Here is a 27,600-nt window from a genome sequence, read left to right as displayed (position 1 = left end):
GGAATAGGGTTGTTCATTCAAGTCTATTTGCATTAACAAATATCTCACGCAAATAAAGATGAAACACTGTCATCGGTTTGCCATAAATATGGACATGTCCAACAATAACATGGCGAGATGTTAACTACCTTGCCTGGTATACAGGAGGTTTGGGGGGTTTATGCCGAACCCTTACGCCTGAATATTTGGAGTTTGCATGTTCTCCCTGTGGTCGTGTGGGTTTTTCTCCGGGTCCTTCAGTTTTTCCCTCCACATTTAGAATCAGCATGTGTTTAGAGTATTTGGCTACTATAAATTTCCAAGTGATAAGCCACTTTGTTCAGCTATAATTTGTGGCCAGGTCACTTCTGATAAACAGCTTTATAGCTCAGTGGGCCTTGTCCTTCTCCTACACCTCCGATTATGACGGTTCAATATACATTCATACATTACCTGGTAAAATAAAAATAGTGTAGTTTAATATTCCTTGGGTCTTTCGGTAAAGTCACGTAGATAGGTTCAAAGAAAATAACAAAAAACTACGAAGTTTCGATCATAACACAAACGGTCGTCATCAGGAAAAGGGGGTTAGCTTCTAAAAGCAAACTGTTTATAAAGGTTTAAAATAAGGGTAGCCCAAATGTCAGCAGCATGGGTGGAGCAGATAATGTTAATGTAAATGATGGGCGGTGTAATTCCACCAATTAAATGTTACATTAACATAGCCACCTCAGCGCGCTCGCCATGGAGGCCGCTCACCGATCATACATTAACATGCTAATCTCTCACATTAACATGCTAATCTCTCACATTAACATAGCCACCTCAGCATGCTCGGCATGGAGGCTGCTCACCGATCTTACATTAACATGCTAATCTCTCACATTAACATGCTAATCTCTCACATTAACATAGCCACCTCAGCATGCTCGGCATGGAGGCCGCTCACCGATCTTACATTAACATGCTAATCTCTCACATTAACATAGCCACCTCAGCACGCTCGGCGTGGAGGCCGCTCACCGATCTTACATTAACATGCTAATCTCTCACATTAACATAGCCACCTCAGCACGCTCGGCGTGGAGGCCGCTCTCCGATCTCACATTAACATGCTAATCTCTCACATTAACATAGCCACCTCAGCATGCTCGCCATGGAGGCCGCTCACCGATCTCACATTAACATGCTAATCTCTCACATTAACATAGCCACCTCAACACGCTCGGCATGGAGGCTGCTCACCGATCTTACATTAACATGCTAATCTCTCACATTAACATAGCCACCTCAGCACGCTCGCCATGGAGGCCGCTCACTGATCTTACATTAACATGCTAATCTCTTAAATTAACATAGCCACCTCAGCACGCTCGGCATGAAGGCTGCTCACCGATCTTACATTAACATGCTAATCTTTCACATTAACATAGCCACCTCAGCACGCTCGGCGTGGAGGCCGCTCACCGATCTTACATTAACATGCTAATCTCTCACATTAACATAGCCACCTCAGCACGCTCGGCGTGGAGGCCGCTCACCGATCTTACATTAACATGCTAATCTCTCACATTAACATAGCCACCTCAGCACGCTCGGCGTGGAGGCCGCTCACCGATCTTACATTAACATGCTAATTGTTGATTTAAAGCTTTCGTGACTGCAGTAATTCATATTCTTAGTTTTTTCGGTAAAGTCATGTTGAAGAGAAACAACAAAATAACAAAATATATATAAAACAATAAAAAAAAAAATTCTCATCATCAGGTGCACACCTGATGATGACCGTTTGAGTTATGGTCGAAACGTCGTGATAATTTTTTTTATTGTTTTATATATATTTTGTTATTTTGTTGTTTCTCTTCAACGTGACTTTACCGAAAAAACTAAGAATATGCTAATTGTTACCTGGCAGCCATTTAATTGGTGGAAACACACCGCCAATCGCGGTCGCTGCCCACCACTAACATTAGCTGCCCCACCCATGCTGCTGACATTTGGGCTACGCTCATTTTAAACCTTTATAAACAGTTTGCCTTTAGAAGCTAACCCCCTTTTCCTGATGACGACCGCTTGTGTTGCGATCGAAACACGGCCGTTTTTTGTTATTTTCTTTGAATCTATCTACGTGATTTTACCGAAAGACCCAAAGAATATGAATTCCTACAGTCACGAAAGCTTCAAGTCAAGATTTAGTTTCATAGTTTGTAGTAAAAGTCCCGGACTGCACGTGCCCACTGGAATGGACCGCACGGTGACCGATGAGCCCTGCACGCTGGGGTTTTGGTGACGGCCGCAGCTCACAAAAATCGCTTTCGGAAACGCGCCGCGTGGATTCCAACGTTCGCGCCGCGCACACTCGCCCATCGCGTGATCGACGCTCAAATTGTCACGCGTTCGACAATCGAATCTGGGACTTTGGGAATTGATTATATATCGATTCTGAAAATGATTACTGACAAAAAAGAAATAACGATGACACAACCAATGCCGAGTTGGAAATAGGCAAAAGATAAAAGTGATCGCTGGCTGAGTGGACCGAGTTAACTCGGTGTTATCGAGTTGTGACTGGGAGAGGGTGCGCACACTAAATTCCACCACACTGGGAGCCGACATGTTCAGTGGTTTAGGAATACTTAAATGGACCACATGCATTAAGACGTATTAAACGGCTTTCACAGCCGATAACCCCGCAACTCAAATTACTGAAAGAGGTGACTCCATTTAAGGCCTTCCATGTGCGAAAAAAAAGTTACACTTCGAAACGAAGTTTGAACAGGCGCGTCGCGAGAATCGGCTCGGCAGGCCGAGCGAGTGGCGCATGCGGCGCGGAAATAGTCGCGACGTTTCAATGCCAAGGAGACGTAAAAGAAGAACATCCACTGCTGGCAATGGTCAGCGAACTCATCTCTCTTTCCACTGCACCAACTGAGCTGTGCCCGGGCCACGGCCAAGCCAGCGCAGCACGGCTCCAAACAGGCACATATTAATTTTTTACTGCTGAAACAACGAACTTACCCATCAGAGTACCAACAAGTAAATACGAGTGCCAAGGTCGACTCTAAATGTCACGCTCTCTGGCCGGCGACAGTGTGAATAGTTGCCGCTCTACTCAAAATTTTGTATCTTTGACGAAAAGGGAGGGGCGAGCTACGTGGCAGCAACACAGCCAATCATCTCGTGGAGCCAATAAAACAGGTACCACGTTGTGGGACACGCCGACAGCGTTCTGTCGTACAGGCGGAGAAACTGTCTCCAGGTGGAAGTGAAAGCTTTAAAAGGACGGTCTTCGCCAAACTTCCCGGGCACGATCTTGCGAGGTTACACGCGAGAACGCAGGGGGCCCTGGACAATCGCCAACGAGCCTCGCAGCCCGGGGAGATGTGCGGGCGTTGAGTTATGGGCCGCACACGGGCTCTCGGCTGCAGATGGATTGCCCGGCCGCCCGCGCCATTTGGCCAAAGCATCTGGGCTGGGTCTCACGCGCGCGCCCCCCGCGGAGGCCCAGTGAAGGTAACGGAGGATGGGGGGGGGGGGATAGGTCTCGCCAAATTAATGAGCGATGCGCTGGTAATAATGACCAAGCACGCAACTTTTTTGCGTTCTATCAAATTCGTCAGGGAGCGGGAGTTGGTGGATCGCGAGGACTTTAATAATTGTCGTGTTGCCACAAAGTGGCCAGGAGATGGCAGTACAGCAAGTATGTTTTGTTATCCATCGGTGTGGCCATAGTTTTTATGAGAGCGCTGGTGGTTTCTGCCCGCGCCGAGCAAAAAACACTCATCAGAAAAGAGTTGGTCAAACATTTTAACCCGATCGAAGGGCACAGACACATGCCCACAAGCATTACGGGAAAATAGTTAAAGCATAATAATGCGGCAACTGAATATCGCTGCGAGGTTTCCCGGATATGGCAGTGGAGAAAGTAGGTTCGTTTGCGAGCACGTGAATGCGGTGTTTTTATGGCGCCATCCCTCTCTTGTGTGTGGGTTTTCTCCGGACACTCTGGGGTTTATCTCTGCACACAAAACACCACCCCCCACGTTATCGTAATTGGTCAAACATACCAAAGTAGAACCATCCTGAAAAAGGTCTTGATGGTGCGGGGGTAAGGCTTTCCTTAATAAAAAAAACACATTCCGTTACGCTCATTACTGTACGTCTGCGCGTGACAGTGATGGCCTCGTGGGGCCCATAATGGCCGTGTCAGAGCACCGAGTCAGCATCAGAGATGCTGAGTCAAATCCAGGGGGCGCAGGGACCAGTGTGGTGTGGCTTTGCTGGGGGGACTGGCATTGCGAAATCGTTGTGAATTACCGTCGTACGGCCTCATTCCTTCCATTTGCCGAAATGTAACATTAGCAATCCCCATTTACATACCATTTGCATAAATCACACACGGATCAATTCTCGTGGGTATGATTTGATGCGTGTGTACGGTGATCGTAAGTATCACCTTGATGAATCCATGCTTTGCTCACAGAGCACGATTGGAATTGCGAGTGCCGACATAAATGTCACAAACAAAACCGTGACCTCAAAACTGTTATTTATTTAGTGTATTTAAACTCGCGTGTGGGCTCCCACGCTTGCTCATCAATTGGTGACAATTAAAATAGGAGGAATATATAGTCGATGGCAGAAACAAAAGTCAAAATAACTTCCCTGCTCAAATTTAGCACTGAGGTGGTGCTGCCCATCCGTTTGCAGCCTCGCAGAGCCGGTGGAGGAAATTCCACTTTCATATGATGGGGACGAGTTTATTCATAGAACAACCACTATTAATCTGATCTTCCCCAGAAAGTGCGACTCTTATTACCGACCCCGATAATATGTTGAGCCATGTGGAGCCACGTCATCCCCCCCCCCCACCACTGAACCTGGATTTGAACAAGAACAAAGGGCTCGCATAATGAACTTTCATTCATTAACCCCACCCCCACCTTACGCAAGAGCGCAGAAGGGTGGTCACCACATCTACGCCTCTATATAAGGAACGAAACAGGTGGACTTCTCCACAAACCTGTCTGTCGCCTGATGAAGCTAGTGGTAATCCCAGGCGAAACGTCGTACTCAGATTGTAAATGTTGTGGCTTGGCTCTCCAACACACCGGTGTAATGCTGTACTAGTGACGAATTGGCATGTCCTGTTCACGTGACAACCCTTACTAGTTGGCTGTGTCGGGTGGTGGCGGGTTTAACGACACATTTATATGTTTGTGCGATCTAACCCAAAAAAAACTTCTATTATGGATATTTGTCGCGAAAGCATACGTGTTAAACTGATTTGAACTGAGCCTTCCGACGACGGCTACTGTCCTGCTGGCCAACGCGACGAGGTCGGTGATCGGCGTCCGTAGCAGCGAGGCTCCAGGCCGACGCTGCCGAGGCTAACGCCAAACCACAGGTGTCTGGGCAGAGCGCCGCTCACTCGCTCTCTTTACCAACACCACACGTCAATTAGCTAATCCAGCGCAAGGAGCCGCTCTCTGCCTATTAACATTAATTAGGCCAATTAGGTTAAATCCACAGTAGGATTCTGGTTCCCCCCCCGCCCGCCACCCCTGAAAGCGAGCTGCACAAGCTGCAGCGCAAACGTCGTCCACAGTGCCACCGTGCTGCTTGCATGGCGGTGGTGATGAAGATAATGATGGTAGGGCTCGCTGCGTATTATCGATGGGAGGCCATGCGGGCTCAGGGCTGTCTTACAGGAGGCTCTTGCTTGGGATGCCGGACCAATTGCGTACAAATAAATGTACCACGCGAACTGAAATATTGGTGGCTAATTTATTTTCATCTATTGTGGGAATGAAAGCAATTTAATGAGAAGAATTTAAATGTATGTGATATAAGCCGAAATGTAAATTCAGGCACTATGTTCGTAGTGGTGTAGTAACACGAAATGTACATACTTGGCTATCTTCACCATTAACACACACCGACTAAAACTCAAAATAACCCAATGATTAGGGGAGGTATGTGGGGTGGCAGCTAGGGAGGTAGATACATGCAGCTATATGGGTCAGGCACTCACTGAGTGGATAGAAGGGTAAGTTACTGTGTGCAGGTAAACAATTAGGTAGATCGCCACCCTTTACTCAAAGGTTACAGGAGCAACGTGAACGGCAAATCGGGATGGGCTTTCCCTTGTCAAAAATCATCAACTATTTTTATTTTACAAGGTAAGGCCCACCGAGCTGTATATAGCTCTTTTTCAGAAGCGACCTGGCCACAAATAATAGCTCAATGAAGTGTGGCCTATCATGTGGAAATGTATAGCAGCCAAAAACTCAAATCGCATGTTGATTCTAAATATGGAGGGAAAACCAGAGGAAACCCGGAGAAAAATCCACGCAACCATGGGGAAAACACACAAAATCCAAATTTAAAAAAATATATATGCGTCAGGGTCGGGATTGAACCCCAAGGCCTCCTGTATACCAGGCGAGGTAGTTAACATCTCCTAGCCACACCGTCGCGCCCAAAAATAAACACAGCCTCAACGACAGATCCCCGGGCCTCGACAACGCAAAAAAAAACCATCACGATGCCTGCATCTCTCAATGGGCTGTGACCACGGCAAATAGAGAGAGGGGGGGGGGGGGGCACGCCCAATTAACAGAGCACGACATATCAGACGAGCACCGAGAGTCTTTCGTCGCGGACTGGCGATCAGTTGCGCAGGCACCACCGTGCGCATTCGTCAAATCCGGGAGTGCTTATATCATACATCGAGCGCACGCCATTATACTTAACATCCCATTACTTGCAACACGAGGCCATTACGATTAAGCCCAATTACGCCGCTAACAAATGCCGCAAGCCCGCGCTGCATATAATCATCATTAATTATGCTAATTAGCATCTAATTAGCCGCAGCCACGGGGGCCCGCTCGCTGCTTATCGGCCAATGAGAATGCGACGAGAATTCGCCTCTGACTGGCTCTAATTGCAAGGCAGCGTCCCCGCAACTTTGCTTTTCATCACCTGGGAGCTGGCTCCAATTACAGAAAGCGAGAAAACAGCTATTAACCGTTCCAAAACAGCCAATTTACCAATTACCACCCTTTATTGTTGAGCTTTCCAAAGCGAGCGGCTGGGACGGCTGGCTTTGGTGAGATTAATTCACTTAACACAAGGGCGCAGACCGCAGTAATCCTCGCTCCCATCTGATCGCGGGCACCGCGCAAGCCATTACGCTTATTACAAAGGCGAAACGGCATTCGACCGCCGTTATGAAAAACTCTTATTACCATTCTCCCCGAACCCCCTGCTCTTTACATATTGCTATCTGCGTTTCGCAGGCTATCGAAAATTGCGCCATGGCACCGGCGTTCATTTAAATGAGAAAAGCCGATCCCTTTGAAAGGTGAAGGCCCTTGAGATGCCTTAGAAATTAGCGATTTGAACGACCTTCGTTGCGATTTTTTTTTTGTAAAATCTGTTAACGGTTTACGCGTTTATTTTTGTTCCTTTGTCAATACGCCGCTAAGCGGCGGGCCGTCCCCCCCCCCCCCCCCCCCGTCGCCGCCCCACGACTCTGTCGCGTGGATCGCGGGAATCGTTTCATCATCCTTCGCCACACGCAGGTCAGCGTGGGTTCGCGCCCGAGGATGAAGAAGAAGAGCTTGTCAGCGGCGAGTGCACTCCGCACCGAGAACCGCCCGGAGGATCCCGAGTTTGATTCCCAGCCTCGGCTAACGTCAGCGACACGTGTGATATCCGAACCGCTCTTGGGTTTTCCCACTTCACCATCCCGTACTGATGAGCATTATGAAGCTATGGGTTAAACCGCCACCACCCCCACCCCCCCCCCCCCAGCCATCATCAACTCAACGTGTGCGTGTATGTACGAACGTTGAACTTCTTTCGCACCGTACGTAGCCAATCGTGTCAATCGGAGGTGCGGGGGAAGGATAACGAATTGAACATAAAAAGCAGTTCTAAAGCAATGAGTTTTCAATCTAGAAGCCTTCATCCAGCAATGGGTAAACAAAGGGATGTAAATAATGTATTATCTCTATTCATTATTCTTCGTACTGCAGTGCTATTATTGATAAATTATGTGTGCATTAAATGAACCGTCGGTGGCATTTATCTTGTGCAGCATCACGCGTTCTCACCAAGGCAGGAAAAACAAGTGCAGGCCCATATAATTAGCCACTACACCCCCCTCCGTCATCATTGCTTCCTTGGAAACCGCGGGTAGGAGGGTTAATCTCTGCTGAAGTGTAATAAGTTCGCGGGCGCCTGAGCCAGAGTTAATTTACTGGAACACGCAGAAAGCCCTGCCTGCCTTTGATTAAAGTGGGTGGTGATGATGTGCATTTGCAAAGTCTCTTAGGGCACAATTTTCTTTCCTTTTAGTTTCTTCTTTTTGCCTCCCGTGACTTTCGCCGAAGCTAAGTTCCCATTATTTGATGCAAGTGGAGGTAATTCAAACATTTGCATGCACAGCGCTGCTCCGCCGACGCTTACGGGCAAAGCGTCTCTCTGCTCAAACGAGTATTGGACAATGCTCAGCTCCCGGTCCCCTTTAACAGTTAGCGGTGTGGAAATTCTACGTACACATGGCAGGGGGCAGTCGGTTCACATTGCAACCACTGTTGATTTCGCCGCAGTGTTGGCATTCGCTTCAAATCAGCCCCGATGAGATGATGGGCTTAATCGAAACCCCGCCGGGAGGTGGTGTCGCGACCAACTTCTTTACTGCAAGCCGGATGGCTCCAATGACCACGCGCCACCGCGCGATAACGAGAAATTGGTTTCCCGCTGACAAATAAAGCGGCAACGACGCGTCGATCGCTCGGTTAGCATCGATGCTCAAGGTTTCGTGGAACAAAGCGGCCGGATCGCGAGTGCGTAAACACCGTGACTCCTGCAGCCACTAGAGGCCGCTGCATCACCACAGCGTCAAATGAAACAAATCCATTCCTGACATCTCAACGTGACCCTGAACTGCGGTGATTCGCTGAATACCAGCGCCGGAAGGTGATTGGCTGTCGTTACGGTTCTGGTCGACAACCCATCGCCCCCCCCGGGGGATGCTACGAATACCCCCCCCCACCCCCCAAACTTCTCCAGGCTAGGCCAGGGGGGGGGTCGACAACCAAAGTAATAATAAGGGGCACTTTTTTCGAATTCAGTAAAAAAAAACCTCAATATTTCAAGAGCCACAATGCAATGCGAATACGAGACGGTGCCAACCTCTGCCCGTGGTAAAATGGATTTCCATCTTAAACTGGACTCCGATGGTAAACTGGACTACCATGGTCAGGGGCCAGCAACCTTTCAAAGAAGAACAGCCAGGAATGCATTGCGTCGTAAAAACGGGGACCGTAAATTGTAACGGACCGAATAAAGTAAATTCATCTTCTTTGGTTCTTTCGGTAAAGTCACGTAGAATGAGAATAAAATAATAAATTGATAAAATAAAATAACACAATAATATTCTCACGACGTTTCGGCCACAACACAAGCGGCCTTCATCAGGTGAAGGGGGCGAGACTGTCTGGTAGGACAGCGCTGGAGTGAGAGAGCCACGTTCAGATCACGGCTTTTAAGCTGTGTGAGAGGAACAAAGAGCCTTAGAGTCACGGAATCGAAATTTAACCGCCTCTACGGGGAGGGATTCCACACATCCTTAAGATCATTCAACAGACTTCGGGATAAGAAGGCTCAACTAATCGAGTCTCTCACCTTTCTGAAGAGATGCCGCGACTCTAAGGCTCTTTGTTCCTCTCACACAGCTTAAAAGCCGTGATCTGAACGTGGCTCTCTCACTCCAGCGCTGTCCTACCAGACAGTCTCGCCCCCTTCACCTGATGAAGGCCGCTTGTGTTGTGGCCGAAACGTCGTGAGAATATTATTGTGTTATTTTATTTTATCAATTTATTATTTTATTCTCATTCTACGTGACTTTACCGAAAGAACCAAAGAAGATGAATCATTGCAGTCACGAAAGCTTTAAATCGAAAAGTAAATTCAGTTTTGCAAACAAAAATGGCTGCCCGCAAGGGGGCAGCCAAAGAGCCACAAGGGGGGCAGCCAAAGAGCCGCAAGGGGGCAGTGAAAGAGCCGCAAGGGGGCAGCCAAAGAGTCGCAAGGGGGCAGTGAAAGAGCCGCAAGGGGGCAGCCAAAGAGTCGCAAGGGGGCAGTGAAAGAGCCGCAAGGGGGCAGCCAAAGAGCTGCAAGGGGGCAGCCAAAGAGTCGCAAGGGGGCAGTGAAAGAGCCGCAAGGGGGCAGCCAAAGAGCTGCAAGGGGGCAGCCAAAGAGTCGCAAGGGGGCAGTGAAAGAGTCGCAAGGGGGCAGCCAAAGAGCCGCAAGGGGGCAGCCAAAGAGCCGCATGGGGGCAGCGAAAGAGCCGCAAGGGGGCAACCAAAGAGCCGCAAGGGGGCAGCCAAAGAGCCGCATGCGGCTCCGGAACTCCAGATTGCCAACCCCTGGGCCAGGCCAATGGCTGAACAGCGGGGCAATCTTAAAGTTGGAGCATTACTGAGAGTGGGGGATAAAATATATTAACGTCGCTTCGGCAAAGCCATGCGAAGCGCGCTCCGATTGCGCCGCAAATTGCGCGAGCGATCGAGCGTGGTCCGGCTTTCGTCCCACAGCCTCCGATGGCGGCACCTGCGTGCTAATTATGAAAACGCGAAGGTGTGAATTAACAGAAGGCGGCACAACGGAGGAGGCGCGTGCCATCGTCGGTCGAGAGTCCAGCGGCGAATGCTTTGAGCACGAGCGCCAAACGGGTTCTCGGCCGTTCACTTCGCTTTAAACAGCTCGCACGCTCACGCGCGAGCTGTTTAAAGCGAAGTTCCGGGTTCATTTCCCGGCCGACCTTTAATCGGCCCATCACCATCATCATCATAATCTCTCCGGGGTTAACTTAAAAAAAGACAGATTTAAGGTGAAACAAGCCACTGTTGTTGTTGTTATTCAAAAGTAAATAGGAGGTCAAGGAACTGGCACTGACAGCAGTGGGCAAGAACGAATGTAACGTAGCTCATTCATAACTAACATTCAAGGCCATTCTTGAGATTTGCCTACTCCAAAGAATTGCCATTACCTACTCTGATGAACATTGCCATCATCCACAAACGACAGCTTATTGCGTATCATTTTTAGTTTTACAATGGCATAGGAATGTGTAATTTCCACTACAGGCTCAAGGGGCAGCGGTAATGAGCATCTCCCAACGCACGTTTTGGACACAAAGTCAAGTGACTTTTTCAATTCGCTGTGAGGCATTGCAAAATTTGACCATTTTGTACACATGTGAGATGGACAAACTTCCTGATGCCACAAGTGACAAACCAAAACGCGCAAGACCGGTTTGCAAACGCCGATTCGCTGCTGTGTTCTTGATTTAGAAATCCACGGGAGCACCCAAGTAGTACTCACGTGTGGCTCTGCTGCCTTGGGGGCGGGGTGGGGGGGGGGGATGGCGAGTGTCCCCTGGCCGCTTCCGCAGATTTTTCCCACTTCTCTTAAAAGTCTCATTGAAAATCTGAAACGTTAGCTGGGTCTCCACTGAGCCGCGCTCAGAAACTGGCCTGAAGCCGCACGCGTCTTGCGAACCGTGGTTTGATCGCCCCCTGCTACGAATCCGCGCCGCAGCGAGGGCCGCGCGCCCGGCGTGGACGACCGAGAAGCGAAGCGCCCGGCCTCGAGGCGACCACGCCGACGGTCGGCGACCGTGGCCCGCACGTCCACCGCGACGGCGGCGTCTGCGGGTTCCGCGAGACGCCCGAGGAACGACGGACGGGCCGTCCCGCGGGCTGTCGCGCGGCCACCACGAAAATCCATCTCGCGTTCCGTCTAAAGGGGTCGAACTAAGAAGCCACCCTTCTCCCGATTCTGAGCTATCGCTCGGGCTCCTTGGATACATTGTGCGCGAGCTTAAGTGGTCCCAGAGAGCCCATTTAGGGCAATAAGAGGTCGCAGCTTCGCGCTTATCATCGCGAGCGTCGTTTGTTGTTGCGTGCCAACAACGCCTCCCCGGCCACCGTCAGAGGCGGAAGGAGCGGTCGGCCGCGGACGATGGCGCGCGTGCGGGACTTTGGAAAAACAAGCGCAAGGAGGCAGCGGACACAGCGTGGGTTTTATTACGGCGCGCTCGGGACGCTGTGGCGAAGTGAGTTAATTATCGGCTGCGAGAGAAACCAGCAACGGCGAGTTAACCTCATTTACGGCTTTCGCCACCCATCCCCCCCAGCCGAGCAGCCCCCACCCTCCATCCCCGCCCCAGCCGCTTCCGCAATGAACGCTCAAATTAATTTGGAGAAGTGATTGTCGTTATGATTACAGAACCCCATACTTCCTATTATATTTCTGCTAAGGTATTACTTTAATAAGCTATAGTTCTGTCTCATGAAGGTGGTTTTTGTTATATATATTACTGAAGATTTTTTTTTCCTCCAACTATTTCCACTGATGAAGCAAAAAAAAATGTTACCTCGAAATTAAAAAAAGGCGTCTAACGCCCCCCATCTGACATTAACACAAACATCACTTAAGTGGGGGCTTTATAAAATATATACGAATATGAAAATACAAATATATATTCCTTCGGCTGTTTCTCCAGAAAAATGAACTCAATTTCGATTACGCGTTTAATTCAAATTCCAAAGCGAGGCCAGAATCCTGAATCAGTTCACATCACGGAGCCTAACCTTGCGACCGTCTCTCCGACAATGGCCGAGGAAGGGGAAGTAAAAACAACCGTGAGGACGGATTTTTTTGCACGCAAGGCACGGTGGGGGGTGGGGAGGGGTGCGAGAGAGCCGGGCCCTGTCATCCACACACGTACATCGAGTTTCACTCGCGCACCGATCATCGCAGAGTGTCACTTTGTCCAATTAAATCAGTCATTTCCTTCAAGGAAATTCAGTTTGAGGGGACCTTAATGTTAGGCAAAAAAAAAAGCTAAAACTAAAAAAAAATGCGCACCGCTCCGACCGTTTAAATGGCAAAGTGAATCATTTAACTGTCTGCTCGTGCCGGGGCACCGAACACCGATGGAGAGAAGGGAATTGGATTAACAGTCCTCCAAATCGGCAGCCGATAAGGAACGGCGGGGAAGCGAGACGTCGCGCAGTCAATTAAAAAAGTGCTGATTGCCGCGCGAGCGGGAAATTACGCCTATTAATAGATGGGCGCAGCTCCCCGGCGGGGCCTGACCACACTCGCCGCTGCTGCCGCCACTGCGTGACGGATGGCACGACGCTAACTTACTCCGTTGCAGTCGGGGGGGGCGGCGGCGGGAGGCCACGGTGGCGGAACGGGCAGGTGCGCACGGCAGGATCTTGCGGGGCAGACGTTTTTTCGCCGCGTGGCGAAGGCGGCGGCAGGGGGGAGAGAGAAAAACACGAACGGCGGTGTTGGCCGCAGCCCACGCTCGCCGCGCGTAGCGGGCGGGTTTTCTTTTTAATCTCCCCCAGAACGCAGCCGTTACAGGCACGCGCTCTCGTAAATCACCGCTCTAACAAGGCGCCCCTTCCGAAGGACGTTTTCCAGCTTTTGACATTTTCGCTCGCAGGGCCCGCTCCGCGTCCTTGCTTGGCTTATGAGGACGGCCGGGTTGACGGTTCAGTGGGGGGGGGGTGGGGGGGGTGTGGGGGGCAAACCGTGCACTCGGCGCATGTGCGATCACCTTCAGACACGTGCCTACGTTGAGTTACACTGGGCCGCCTGACAGAAGACCGCGGCATCGCTTCCGAGTAAAAGCACCCCACTTTGATGAGCGGATTATCCCAGGGATTGTGGGGACGGGGGGGGGGGAGTGTGCCGCCACTAACTCACTGTGAAGTCACCGAGCAGAACCTTTATTTATGTGCACACGTGCGGATTAAAAAAAGAATGACACCAATTCGTACGTTAAAAAAAGTTATGAACGGCCCTCTGTCATTCCGGTGCCGGATGAAGACCCTCCGCGCGCCGTTGGCGACGCTTGTTTCAAACCGTACTTCACCCCGCTGGTCTGTGCGGGTTGGTGAATCGGCAGTAGAGGGATTGAGAACCGGTGATATTAGCCGTGGCCTGGAATCAAACTCGCGCGAACCACCGTGCCACCCACCACTCCACCCTACTCCAGCGGTGCGTTTCCACGCCCGGCGACACAAAAAAACACAAGCAGATTGTGCAATTACGTGATGCCCGGGCATTAAGGAAGGCATTCATAATTTATATACACCGTGACAAATGTCACAATTATTTTCAATTAAAAAGCTATCCAGGTGGGGTGGGGGGGGGATTCAAAAGGCTCGTTACAAACGATCGTAGCCATGAAGACAACTTCGAGAGAGCGGTAGGTCACCGGAGGGCTCTCGCTTCGCTTCACCACGATTAACGTCAAACCGTGCGCAACTCATCGTCGTGGCGTTCGTGACGTTTCCGTAAACTTTTGTTTGCGGCCGCTGTCTTCAATGCAGCGAGCCGAAAAGCAGAAGTTCATCAGTGACCGTCTCTCCACTGCTGGATGAAGGCCCTCCCGCAAGCCGGTCGCTACCGCCGCGCGGTCCCGCAATGCCGCAGTTCGTCTTGCTCACGCCCAGTGTACGCACGCGTAGAACAATTCAACGACTGCCGTGTGACAATAGCAGTTCAGACCCATCGGTATGAATGGATACACCATAGATGCCTGATCGGCAGGCTGCATGCAGTGGGGTAAATCGTGGGTACTGCCCGCTCTTCCAAGACGTTTGACTGGCGTGGAAGAGTAGGCCAAAACTACCCACTAGAGGGGCTCTCGAGAGCCCCTTCTACTGGAGGCCCTTCCGCCAGCAGCGGCGTGAACAGGCAATTGCAGGGCTGCCCCCGTTATACTTTTGCTACAATAATAAGAATAAAAACACAGGTCATGTTTATGCAGGAAAGCCTCACCGATTCTCAAGACTCTTCCAGGAGGCTCCTCATCGGGATGGTTGACAAATTCCTTTTGTCAACGAGGACAGCAGAAGGCATGGGACACGCGCGCTTATATGACGGGGCGCACAACTCAAAACATCCACACGGATGGAGCGGTGGGGGTCTAGCTTGGCTTAATAAAGTATTCATTAATTCCCGTGAGACCGCAGCGACTGAAAAACGACAAACACAGGAAAACAGTTATGAGTGACGAAGCCAAAGGGCGTTCGGGCAAGTTACGAGAATCATTCTGGACAAGGGCCTGCACTTGGCAATTCACATAAAAGTGGAAGGAACCAACAGTAGGGGAATACAGAAAACTAGATAGATAAATGCCACGGGAAAAAAAAATTACCCTGGAAGAGAAATTATTGAGTTTGTTTGAAGAAGTGAAACTGGCTGAAGAGAGAGAGAGCCGTGGCAGAAATTCACTTGGCTCCATCGTCGCTTATGAGGTGATGAAAGGGAAAGATGATGACGATGACAATTAAATTGCTCCTTCAATGGCTGCTCGTTTGCGGGGCTCAACTGGAGGGGCGACGCTAACAGAGCGCTGCGCTACGAGGCTCGGCCCTCTCGGTTATGCCTTTGCTTCAACAGCAGATGGACCCACAGCGTGCGTTTATTAACGCTCGGCCGCCTCGAGGAGAAACCCGTTGCCAAACGAGCGTTGCTGGGCGAAGCTAAAGAGGATAACGCAGCTACTGCCCACCGAGTCAAACTAATGAAAGGGGCATAAACCCGCGGAGGAACACCAGACACCCGGCAACGCGTTCTCAAGCGATTCAAATTCAGTGCCGCTCAATTACAGTTTAAAAATTAAGCGATTAGTTTTGGGTGGTATATTTCGGGCCTTGGTGGCATTTTTCGTAATTTCCCCGACCACTCACGGCCGCAGAAACATTGGCTAAATGTTAAATGCAAATAATACGTTTATTTAATTAGGCACTCGCATTCTTGCGGATGAAACAGATTTTGTTTGCAGGCACCCCCCCCCCCCCCCGGAGCCTGCTGTGTGCACCTACGAACATGCACGCATTATTACCAACGGTACCAAGCCTGCGACAAGCACTGCCCAGTGGCAGTTTGGCCACACTTGAATATCTCTCGGCCACTGCTGAAGTGAGCAGAGGCAGTGATGATCTCACATTTACAAACCCTGAACCAGGGATGGAAATTCCATTTTCCTCGGGTGAGGGCGAACCTCTCCAGGGGACAACTACTGTCGATTTCCCCCCCCCCCCCCCCCCGGAGGGAAGATGGACCAAGTCGATGCGCAAGCAGCATTTGGGGTCGCAAACTTCCGACCACCAGCCGCTCACTCCCGTTGAGGCAGCCGGCCCAGTTTCACCGAGAGGCCTGTGCCAATCTACTGCTGGGTGAAGGCCTCAGCGTGTCGTGTTGGTCACGGCGGTTGGTTCATCACACCTCAGCACACTAATCAACGCAGGATTATCCACATTTAATTTCAGCGTGTAAAAAAATATGCAGTAAAACCTTGGATTGCGAGCATAATTCGTTCCGGAAACGTGTTTGTAATCCAAAGCACTGGTATATCAAAGCACTCGTATATCAGTTGTGATCACGTGACGCTCGGCAGACAAAGCGTATACGTACACTACTCGTATTGCAAGACCTCGCTCGTTTATCAAATTAATATTTATTTTAAAAAATTGCCCGTCTTGCAAAACACTCGCAGACCAAGTTGCTCGCAATCCAAGGTTTTACTGTACGTGCCGTGATAATGTTATTAATTCAGGAGAAAGATATTTTGCATCGATCCTATCAACATTGCAAACCCTTCTTTCACCAAGATAAACAGCACTTATTTGAGCACAATGTTAATTGGAAACCCAGCAAGGCTGTACCCACAATCAGGGGCCGAGGGTACACTGCATATACATCTCGCTTGACGGGCTCATTAATTACAAGACCTATCGCTATAAATTTAGCACCGCAAGCTGGGCAATAATGCCTAGTTGCGGCTCCTGCAAAATCAAATCTCCAGCGCTAATAGCTTTAAAGTGGCCGCCTTCGCACGGGAAAAAAAACGGAGGAAACAAGCTGGTGGTTAGGAGAAGACACGATCTCACGCTTCGCCGCATTAATCCCGGTCTGAGGAGAGACTGCGTGAATAATGGGTAACATCATCAGCAGCAGCAGCAGCCACGGTCGATCCACTGCTGGATGAAGCTGCCGCCAACCCCCCTCCCCACCCCCACGACGATCCTGCATTGCAACAATGCACCCAGCACGCGGAATGATTTAATCGCCCATCTCCTTGGCGAACGTCCTCTTGGATGTGACGAATCATAGTAACGAGTTTCAAGCAATGGCAGTAATTTACGGTTCAAAAATGCACGTTTAAAAAACGTGAGGGGGCGTCGTACTAAGCGTGTTTTCGAGCTGATGGGCCGCCTCTTATTTCGCTCGATAAAGGACACGGGGTGTCTACAAAGGCTTAATTCCATTAATAAAACAATCACCACATATAAACCTCCACTCACGCTTGGCAGCGTGGAGGATTTTACTGCACGAGTCTGGTCCGGGTAGGCCTGTACCCGCCCGGCCGTGGCTTGGCGATGCGCGTCGCCGTTTCGAATGCGATCGCTTAAGGTGCCTCTGTTGTGCGCCGCTATTGAAGGTGTCTCAAGATTTTTGCGGTTAACAAAAACTCGAGCGAGTCTGAAGATTTGTTTATGCACACTGTCACTAGTCCGGTCCATCAAGAATGCGCCACACCGATCACACAAAGAGTAAGCTCTTTGGAATAACAATACTCTGCTTACAGTCTTTTGCAAAACTGGCTCAGATTCAAGGATAGATCCGGAACATCTGCCGGAAACCGGCTCCAGGTCTTCTGGGCCGGAGACACTGGTAAAACTGTGCCGGTCGTGTCAACGCACAAAGTTCGTCATACGGCCAAGCGTTGCCAGCAATTTCAACTGTGCGGTACGACCTGCGGTCGAATTATAATCATTATTTAAATGATAAATGATACATTTATTTAAACACGGTACAGTTAGGAGTCTATAGAATCTCCCCAAGATCCTAGAATCCCCAAGATCTTTTTTGGCTGGCAAAAGAGACATCACCACCCTCGGTCGGGGCTTGACGCAAAAAATATATATACCTTTTTATTTATTTAATTCAAAGCTTGGTAAATGTCAAACAATTATGTACGTATGTTGAACTTCTTTCGCATCGTACGTAGCCAACCGCTAACTAGGTGCAGCAGAGGAGACGTCAAGTCTGGCGAACAGCTACTGCCATGCCACCAAATCGCAAGCTCAGCTGCTCGAAGAAAACCAACGAGTAACAGTGTGAAACAAACACGTTCAGCGAGGCAGCGTTTATTCCAATGAAGTTGAAATCGGCCCCCAAAAAACCCCCCGATGAGGTTACATTTACAAACCTGGCACGCACGCACGCACGCACTCAGGAGGAGAAACGCGCACGTTGCAAACAATTGGGTGACGGCGCGGGTGGAATTTTATGAAACGTCGCACGGCTTTCCGTGGATTTTTTTTTTTAAAGCCCATTACCGTGGGCCTGCGATAGATCGTGCGAAGGGACAATCTACAATATTCCAAGGCGGTGGCGGCGGCGGCATTACATTCCGTGCGAGATTACCTGTTGGACAAAAGCGCGCTGCACATGTAAATTAGGGCACCTTCCGTGGAAGCTTCGCCCGGTGCAATTTCACCACGTGCCATTAACCTTTACGCTAAACCCAACGCCCAAGTGGGAGTAGCGGTCAAAAAGTTTTGAGAATGAGACTCTTCAAAAATATATATATAAAGGTCACAGGAGGCGAATGCTGGCCTCATTTACACCCCCCTCAACATCCGCCCACCCCCCCTGCCCCCCCCACCTGCCCCTCCCCCTGCCCCCCCGCACCTCTATGTCAAATTCCAATTGAGTATCTCCCCCACCCACCACATTCTCAGTTATTCCCCAGGATTCGGGGAATAATCACAGAGTCTCAAGATGTTTTTTTTTTCAGGAGGGTTCTGCATTCAAAAAATGTGCTTTTTTTTACATACATAATCACCGAGCTCTTGCTTAAGGTCTCCTGCGCCCTACCTCTCCACCCCCCCTTCTCACTCCACCGACCGCAGCAAACCGCCGCGTCCTACGGAGCGCGTCTAACAACCCGGCTCAACGTAGCCATAACCAGCACCGTCCTGGCTGAGCGGCACTCCTCCGTAGCGGCACCCATCATCTGGAACTCTCTCCCCGCTGCACATTCGCTGCATACAATCACCATCCACCTTCAAGCAGCAGCTCATGGCTCTCACCTGTTCAGGGCCTTACCTGTCCAGGCTCTCACTTTTCCAGGCCCTTACCCATCCAGGATCCCACCTGTCCAGGTTCTCACCTATTCAGGCTCTGACCTATCCAGGCCCTCACCCTATCCAGGTTCTCACCTATCCAGGCCCTCACCTATCCAGGTTCTCACCTATCCAGGCTCTCACATGTCCAGGCCCTTACATTTCCAGTCACTCACCTGTCCACGTTCTCACCTCTTCAGGCTCTCACCTGTTCAAACCCTCACCAGTCCAGGCCAGTTACCTGTTGCAGTGGGAAGCAGTGGCATTGCGCTCTGAAACCGTCTCCCCGTGAGTTCTGTGCTCCGACCCTTGAGCCGAGCGGCCACCTATTAAGGCAGTGTCCTTCACTCATTTTCCAAGGGAGGCCACTTTCGCTGATAAGACATGAGTGTGGGGGCCGCCAGACCGCCCTGCAAGGGGTGGTGTTGTCACATGTTGTGTTGTCGGGGGCCGCACGTCAGGGGCCGCACTAAAGGCCACCAGGAGCCGCCAGTGGCCCACGGGCCTTGCAATGAACACTGTCTCAAGGTGTTCTAGCCTTAGACGGTGCTCACTAACAGTCTACACGGTTCAACAAGGGAGCATTATATTTGTGTGTGTGTGTGGGTGCAGGGAGAAAAGTGGGTTCTTATCTGAACCAACCTGACATGGCGGACGTGTAGATGGCTTGGCTCTGATAGCTGGTGTCTAACCGGGCATCGAACCTGCTGGGCAACGCCGGGAGAGGAGCCGAGTCTTGCCTGTTGAATAGAACCAGCAGAGTGCAAACAATCGATCAATCACTTTAATTCGGGAAGCAGACAAAAGCTCATTGGGCCAGTGACCACACCACTGAAAATTTCTGTTATACCTATTACAGTAAAACCTTGGATTGCGAACATAATTCGTTTCGGAAACGTGTTTGTAATCCAAAGCACTCGCATATCAAAGCGAATTTCCCCATAAGAAATAATGGTAACTCAGATGATTCGTTCCACAACCCAAAAATATTCATATTAAAATTATTAATACAAAATACCTTTTTATATTTTTATTATTTTTATTGAATATAAAGTAATCAAATTTATTGATTACATTTAATCGTGGCTGGTGTGAGGGAGACGAGAGAGAGGAGGAGGAGGGTTATTGTGTAGGACGACTTTCACTGTCACTAACGGAATCACTGCTCTCTGTTGGCTCACTTGAATATTTTTTATTTTTGTGCGACTTTAACAAGGAACCTATCCAATGACATTTGCTTTTGCCTCCTTTTGAGGATTTCGCGGAAATGTGACATTGCATTGCCGTTAAACAGATTCATCACTCGCACTGCTACAGCCCTATTCGGGTGGTGCTTTTCTACAAAATTTTGCACTGTTTCCCACATTTTACACATCTCCCTAATCTCATTTGAAGTGAGGGATTCCTCCGTCTTTTTATCCTCCTCCTTGGACACAAATATAAAAAATGCTTTACGCTCACACACGTGGTCACAACACTATAGTAAACAGTATACGCTTGCACGGATGTTGACTATACGAGTGAGGCACGCCGACTGAGACCGAGCATGAGAGACGATTACCCACAATCCCGCAGCGAGAGAGAAGAATCATCGGCTCAGTTGTGATCACGTGACGCTCGGCAGACAAAGCGTATAAGTACTACTCGTATTGCAAGACCTCGCTCGTTTATCAAATTAAAATGTATTTAAAATTTTTGCTCGTCTTGCAAAACACTCGCAGACCATGTTACTTGCAATCCAAGGTTTTACTGTATTACCATTACTGTTGTTCTTACACTGGTCAACCCAGGAAAGCTCACCACCGAGTCTCGTGCCTCTTTGTTGGGAGGGTCCTGCCCAGCTTTTATGCCCGATCTCATCAGAAGTAAAAATCTACGTAGGGTTGAGCCTCGACAATGCTTGTACGAGTGACCACTAAGGTATTCTACAGGTTCACTGGACTGCAGCACTACATTGTCAGTAGATGGCAGGAAAACACAACCGTCGCTGGACTGTACCTCTAGGCTCCCATGTCCAGGCTCGCGCCCGCCTTCACCAATCTGCCCCGACCGGCGTGACGAAGTACGGTCAAATAACCCACCACGACCCCGCGGTTGTGTCGTTGAGGCTTCTCGCTCAAATCCAGCAGCGGATTGACAAAAAGGTGCCGTGAAACGCGGACAAAAGCCCGGCGAGAATCGTCGAAGCCACATTCGCTAGGTGCATAAAAAAAAAAGTCAGTGCCAGCAAAATGGTACGACAAGCAATTACAGGGGCCGCCTCCACTTTATCTCACGCTTGCGAGTTAACGGCGATGCCAGCGACACGCACCTCTTCGCTCGACTTCGCCGGCTTCTCACCGGCGGAATGTGAAGGCTCGTAATTACGCACGCCGTTACCCCCCCCCCCCCACTGTCCCGCCCGTTGAGCTTTTGTTCTTCACGCAAAAAATAATTCTCGCGCAAGCTGCCCGTATCAACGCAAGAGAGGAGGTTTGCCTTTTTCATTTAAATATTAATTACTTGTCTCGAGGTGAGATGATTATTTTTTTTCCGCGATTGACATAGCAGCAAGACAGGTGGAAAGGCTTTAAAATTGAAAGCAATTTTTGTAAAAGCTAATAAATTTAATTACCCTCCTTTCTCAGCATTAGAGTTAGTACACACATCATTTTCACTGTGCTAATTGCTCCCAAAGAGCATTGTTAGACCCTGGTTGCAGTCCTTCAGTAAGCGGCTCTTCCCGAACGCTGAGAGGAGTGTTTTGTGCAAAGAAAGTCACGGAGACTTCCTGCACAATCCAGCCGCGCTCCACACGCCGCATCAGAAACTTAATCCCATTGCCCGATCAATCGGCGTGAATTGGCGGCGCAGCTGTAAAGCGGAAACCGCACTCTGATCCCAAACCGGACCCGAGTTTGATTCCCCACCGTGACTAATAACACTGGCGAGAGACGTCGAAACTCAAACTAAACTATGTTAAAGCCAACGGAGATACTGGCTCTTGTGCAGAGGCGACATGGCCACACATGACAGCTCACCGAAGTGGCCGATATCATCGTCACGCGTGGGAATTCAGTCACAGCCAAATTATCTAAACGCATGTTGTTTCTAAATGCGGAGAGAGGTGCCAAATCGGAGGACCCCAGACAAAAATCTGCGCGACCACGGGAAGAGGGATAACACACTACAAATTAACCTTATGGCGGGACCCCGGGGTGCCATAAGCCCCCGGGGCTCTCGCATAAACTCCTTTGCGACGTCATTTTATGTCTGTTGAAGGCGAACGATACGGCGATCTGTTCCTCTCGACAGGCTCTACACGCTGCGCTAATCAAAGTTTCAAAGTTTTGTTTCTTCTGCACATTCGTCCTCGCTGTTGCGCTTGGACGACACGACAAGAGAATGATCCGCGCCAGGTGGGTCGCGGTGTCTATGTGCGCGGTGGGACGAGTCGACAAAAATAATAATTAATTGCGATAATTCGGGCCCCTGGGGTCCCGCCATAAGGTTCAAATATACAACAGGCATTGCTGTCAGGGTCAGGATCGAAACCACCACCTCCTGCGTACCAGGCAAGGGAGATAACATCGCACCCCCGTGGCGACCCCTGACATCTGAACTTGGGCCACCCCCCCCCCCCCCCACCATCCACGAAGCTGTACTAAGCATCATGGTAAAGTATGGTTAAACAGCTCCCACAACCTACATTTGGTGGGGATGTGTTCATCCAGTGGTGGATTGACAAAGGGCTGTAAATTATAAATGTTATTATTTAACAAGTGGGTCCTTGCAGCCAACATTACGATTCACAATTACATTTTTGGCGAGGCCACGTAATGATTTCGCCAGATCTGTGTCGCAAGACACAGCCAAACAAATAAAATTGTAAAACGTAGCGACATTTAAAACGTTCCAATACTTATTGTTTCAGCTTGCCAGTGAGTTGAGGAAGTAAGACGCCCCGGAAAATAAGAGCCAACCTAAATATTTTCCCATTGTCAGTAATGCTATACAAAGACAAAGATCCCCCATACAACCTGAACTGACTTTTGGGACAACTGCTATTTGCGACTTCCTATTAAGGCCAGCACGGCACACGAGGAGGTGGGTGGTCAGCAACACGCCCAGACGCCTTTGTCTCCCCAGTGGCGATGTTTACGCACCGCCCCAGGTACTCCAAAAACGCACCACCAAGCCTTGTTTTACGGCGTACCAGAGGAACGGAATTACAAACAAATGGGACGACAACGACAAAGACAAAGACAACACAACTTCCCACTTTGGGAAGAGTGTCCACAATAGCATTCAAACTGCAGGAGGGAGCCACGAATATTTCAGAGCCGCCAGCTGCGCAACGAGACAGGGGGGGGGGGGGGGGCGACGCGGTCGTGGGCGTAGAACTTTCACCGCTGGAGCGCGACGACGACAACGACGACGCCCGCCCGCCTGCCCGCGTCGCGTGCCGTGGCAGGACGCGGCGGGCAGGGGTAAGCGAGATGGGTGGTGGTGGTGGTGGCGGTGGGGGATAACGAGAAAGGGAGGGGACCGGGCACGCGACTGCAGGGGGAGCGGTGCTCGTCACTTGCCTCGGGCGGACCCCCTGGGTGACATCGAGATCAACTTAGCCAAAAGGATCACCGCCCCCACTCCCAAACCCCTTGGGGGCGGGGGGCGGGGGGAGCGTGGCAAGACGCCACCGGCAAGAGGCACGGCCGCAAGGGTCCGGGACGTTATGCTGCACGGTGTGCGTGTATGCAGTTTTGCATCTGGGAGCGTGCTCCCATGCTGCGCGGCAGAGAAGCGAACGGCGACGAACGCTTCATGTTCGTCGCCGTTTGCACGGCCGACTTCGAGAGGTTGCGGTGCGCAAGCAGCAGCATTAAGGGTCCGGAACAATGTACCGCACGACGTCTGTGCATTTTGCTGTTGACCTGCCGTGCAGCAGAGAAGCAAAAAGGCCACTATCGTACAGCTGACTAGAAATCACAGAATCAAAATATGTATTTAAAACGAATGAATCCAATGCGTTATGAAGCTCTTTTGCACAGATGTCCAGTAGGGGCAGGTCAGAAGGTTACAACAAAACAAAAACACAAAAGGAGTGCGCGAAAATATTGACCTATATTAATGAAACTAAACAATGTTTAATCTTACCAGGTCAGGGTCAATGAGCTATTAGCTCCTTTTTCAAAAGCGACCTGCAATGCAGACACAGTTCCACGGCAGCCCATGAAACCTGATGGCGTTGTTATTCAAATGATGACTTAGTTTAACAGACGCCATTTCTACCAGGGAGGCCCAATTATTTGTTTTACCAAGGAGATCCCAATAATATTGGCCGAAGGACGAAGCTGGTGAACAGAATGGCAGCCAAAGGAGGGAAAGGATGTCCGAGAGGATGACCACTGCGGAGACGAAGCAATGAGATCAGCTCATGCGCAGGAGTTAGACGGATGGCAGCAGGGGGCGCCGCGGTGGCGAGATGTTTACTACCTCGCCTCGTATACAAGAGGTCGTGGGTTCGTGGTCATGGGTTCGATACCGACAATGACGCCTGCTGTATAAATGGAGTTTGCATGTTCTCCCCACGTGGATTTTTCTTCGGGTCGTCCAGTTTTCCCTTCAGATTTATAATCATGCGTTTCGTGTATTTGCCTGCTATACATTGCTACACGATAAGCCATTTCGTTGGGCTATAATGTGGCCAGGTCGCTTCGCAAAAAAAGCTACCTGGCAATATCAAAAATAGTAAGTTTGCAGCACTGGACCCATGAGGGATGCAGATGGCAGACATTGCTTGCTTAAACAAATGATGCTTCATAATACAACTGTAGAAAGCCAATAGGTTGATGGACCAAAGATTTTTATTTTATAGAATTACTCGCTTCTCCCATAGGAATCACCATTAGCCGTGAGCAATGCTGGATGAAGGCCTGTGGTAGCTGTCGCCATTCCTCAATGCCTCTGCGATGCACCGTACATCTAGTACTTACACACGCGCGGTTTTCACTGCTCCATCTCCGCAGAGGAAGTCCTCTCAGATACGTTCTCTCCTTTGGCTGCCACCCAGTCGTTAGACACGACCACCGGTCAAATCTTCCCTTCTAGCGACGTTGGCTGCCCAACCCAAAATACTTTATTTTCTTTGGAGTCAATCCGACGTCCGTAACCTGTGTGTGCTCTCTGATCCGTCTCTTCCTCTTACAGCCAACTCGGCGTAATTCCAAGCACGCAACCTCTACGTGCTTCTTAGCGCGCTGTTCAGCTGTTGTCCCATTTTCTTTGTCGACCTTTTCCGTAGGAATGCGCGGCTAAAACCAGCGGCTCAGGGCCACAAACGCAGATGAGCACAGGCCAGCGCTTGCTTGCTTGGGCGCGGACACACCGGTTGTTCTCGACTCCAACCGCCAGTGAGGATTCCATCGAGAGAGGAAGGCAGTGTTCGCGGGACTGGCACAGCAGTGACATCCACCGAAGGTCAGGTGTCACAACAACTGTTGAGATCTGGCAGAGGGAAGGCAGCGATGGCGAGGTATGGCGACGACATCGGCACCGACTACAATTATAATCGTAGTCGGTGCCAAGGTCAAAAGGTCAGGATCAGGTAAATAAGTAATTACCTCTTTACCTGATTGTGACCTCTTGACCTTGGCCCCCTAACCCTTAATATGTACAGCAAGGAGTATCGACGAGGAGTTAGCTGCGGCCGACTTGACTACAGCTGGGGAGTTTTTTCAGGTGTCACATCTCGAACCGTCCCAGAAGGCCGACGCCCCAAACACCACGAGCCTGGCCTAAATTATTCAGCGGTCCCGCTCTCAAAACAAACGGCATGGCCGCGACAGATCCAGCGGAAATGGCCACTTGGTGGCAGGAGTGGCGTGGCGGGAGAGACAATGGCAGGAGGAGGGGGAGGGCGGCAGGAAGTGTCTGTGAAACGACCGCGACCCACCCGCTCCCCACGGGGAGCGCTCGACGGCTTCCTGAGTGCAAGTGACAACTCCCGCTGTTTGTGGACTTTGTGTAAAAAAAAAAACTCCTTACATTGGCACCAGCAATGGTCCACCAGGGCTCTGAATTCCCAATCTTTGTGATGAATAACAGCAGTCCCTGTCATAATCAAGGTTTTTGGGTTTGATCGCATAAATATTTAACGTGTTGATGACCCACTACCACCCAACACGGCCAATGAGTAAGGTTTGTCACGTGACCAAAACGTGTCACTTAGCTATCACTTCAGAACATCGGTGCTGAAGTGATAACAACCAGTTTCATCAGGCGATTTGTCAGAATTGTGAAGAAGTCTTCCTGCTTTCGGTCTTTGATGAAGCCGGTTGTAATGAATAGCGAAACGTCGTACTCGATTGTAAATGTTGCGGGTTTACTCGCCATCACACCGATGTGCTGAAGTAGTAACTAATTGGCACGCTTGATTCACGTGACAAACCTTAATGATTGGCTGTGTCGGGTGCTGGTGGGTTAACGACACATTTATATTTACGCGATGCGGTGGTTTGGCGAGTCACCAGGAGGCTAATCGGTGCAGGTCTACTTTAGAGGACGTACAGCGGTAGGCGCTGATTATACGCAGCGCAGTCTACGAAGCACAGCACCACCGCTCCCATTGCACAAAAAGACAAAGAATTCCCCCTTTTAGCCTTCGCGCTGCGAGTGAGTACCTATGAAGGGGATGGTGTGGTCGTCACCACGCCCGGCCACCCTTGACTCACCAGTGCCTATGCTGACACATCACACCAGGTACTCACTTAAGGCTGAGCCAACCTCGGGGTAGGCCCTGGACTGGTTAAAGGTTCAGACTGTCTACCAATATTCGCCATGCCTTGGAATCGAGGTCAGGCCCCTGGGTTCGTAGGTCGGTACGTTAACCATTAAGTGGCGGTGGCGTCTCCACGGCGCTTGTGCCATGCTAGGTGCGCAGACAAAGATCCCCCATATAGCCCTAACAGACTGTAGGGGCAAGTGCTGTTAGCGAGCAGCACCTATGAAGGCCTGCACGGCACACGAGGGGGTCGGTGGCCAGCACTATGCTCGGCGGCCTTTGTCTCTAAAGCGGCGATGTTTACACATCGCACCAGGTACTCATTTGAGGCCGAGTCCACTAAGGGGAGGCCCGGAACCGGTTCAGATAATTGTCACCGGTGTTGGCAGTGAGCGGGAAGCAAACTCGCTGGGTCCGTAGCGCAGCGCGCTGGCCACTCCGCAAATGCTCCCCTACGTGAGGTGCACACGCACACAAAGACAAACACGAACGTATATACGTCTCCAAAACCAAAACAAATGAGCAACAATCCATAGGAATCAACCAAGGGATTGAACGAACCGGCATTCAATCACGCGCACCTAGGCTGTGCATCACGGCGGCGGCTTAATGACATCCTGA

The 27,600-nt window shown here is 50.3% G+C and overlaps 1 protein-coding gene across 10 annotated transcripts in view; it reads right to left on the bottom strand.

The window, feature by feature from the left end:
* Positions 1-27,600, bottom strand: part of MVB12B (multivesicular body subunit 12B) — a 139,347-nt gene that overhangs the window by 46,984 nt on the left and 64,763 nt on the right. For 9 of the 10 annotated variants that reach the window (XM_076068722.1, XM_032959035.2, XM_032959044.2 and 6 more), the window contains one exon: positions 19,860-19,957. In XM_076068722.1, the coding sequence (XP_075924837.1) occupies positions 19,860-19,957 (98 nt within the window). Of the gene's footprint in view, positions 1-18,909; positions 19,628-19,859; positions 19,958-27,600 lie in introns of those variants that run through there. The other variant, XM_032959043.2, reaches the window with a different exon arrangement.

Source organism: Petromyzon marinus, chromosome 22 (genome assembly GCF_048934315.1).
Source record: "Petromyzon marinus isolate PM22_M1 ecotype Great Lakes invasive population chromosome 22, UKy_Petmar_22M1.pri1.0, whole genome shotgun sequence".
Classification (NCBI taxonomy): domain Eukaryota; kingdom Metazoa; phylum Chordata; class Hyperoartia; order Petromyzontiformes; family Petromyzontidae; genus Petromyzon; species Petromyzon marinus.
This window is presented reverse-complemented; position numbering and strand designations above follow the sequence as displayed.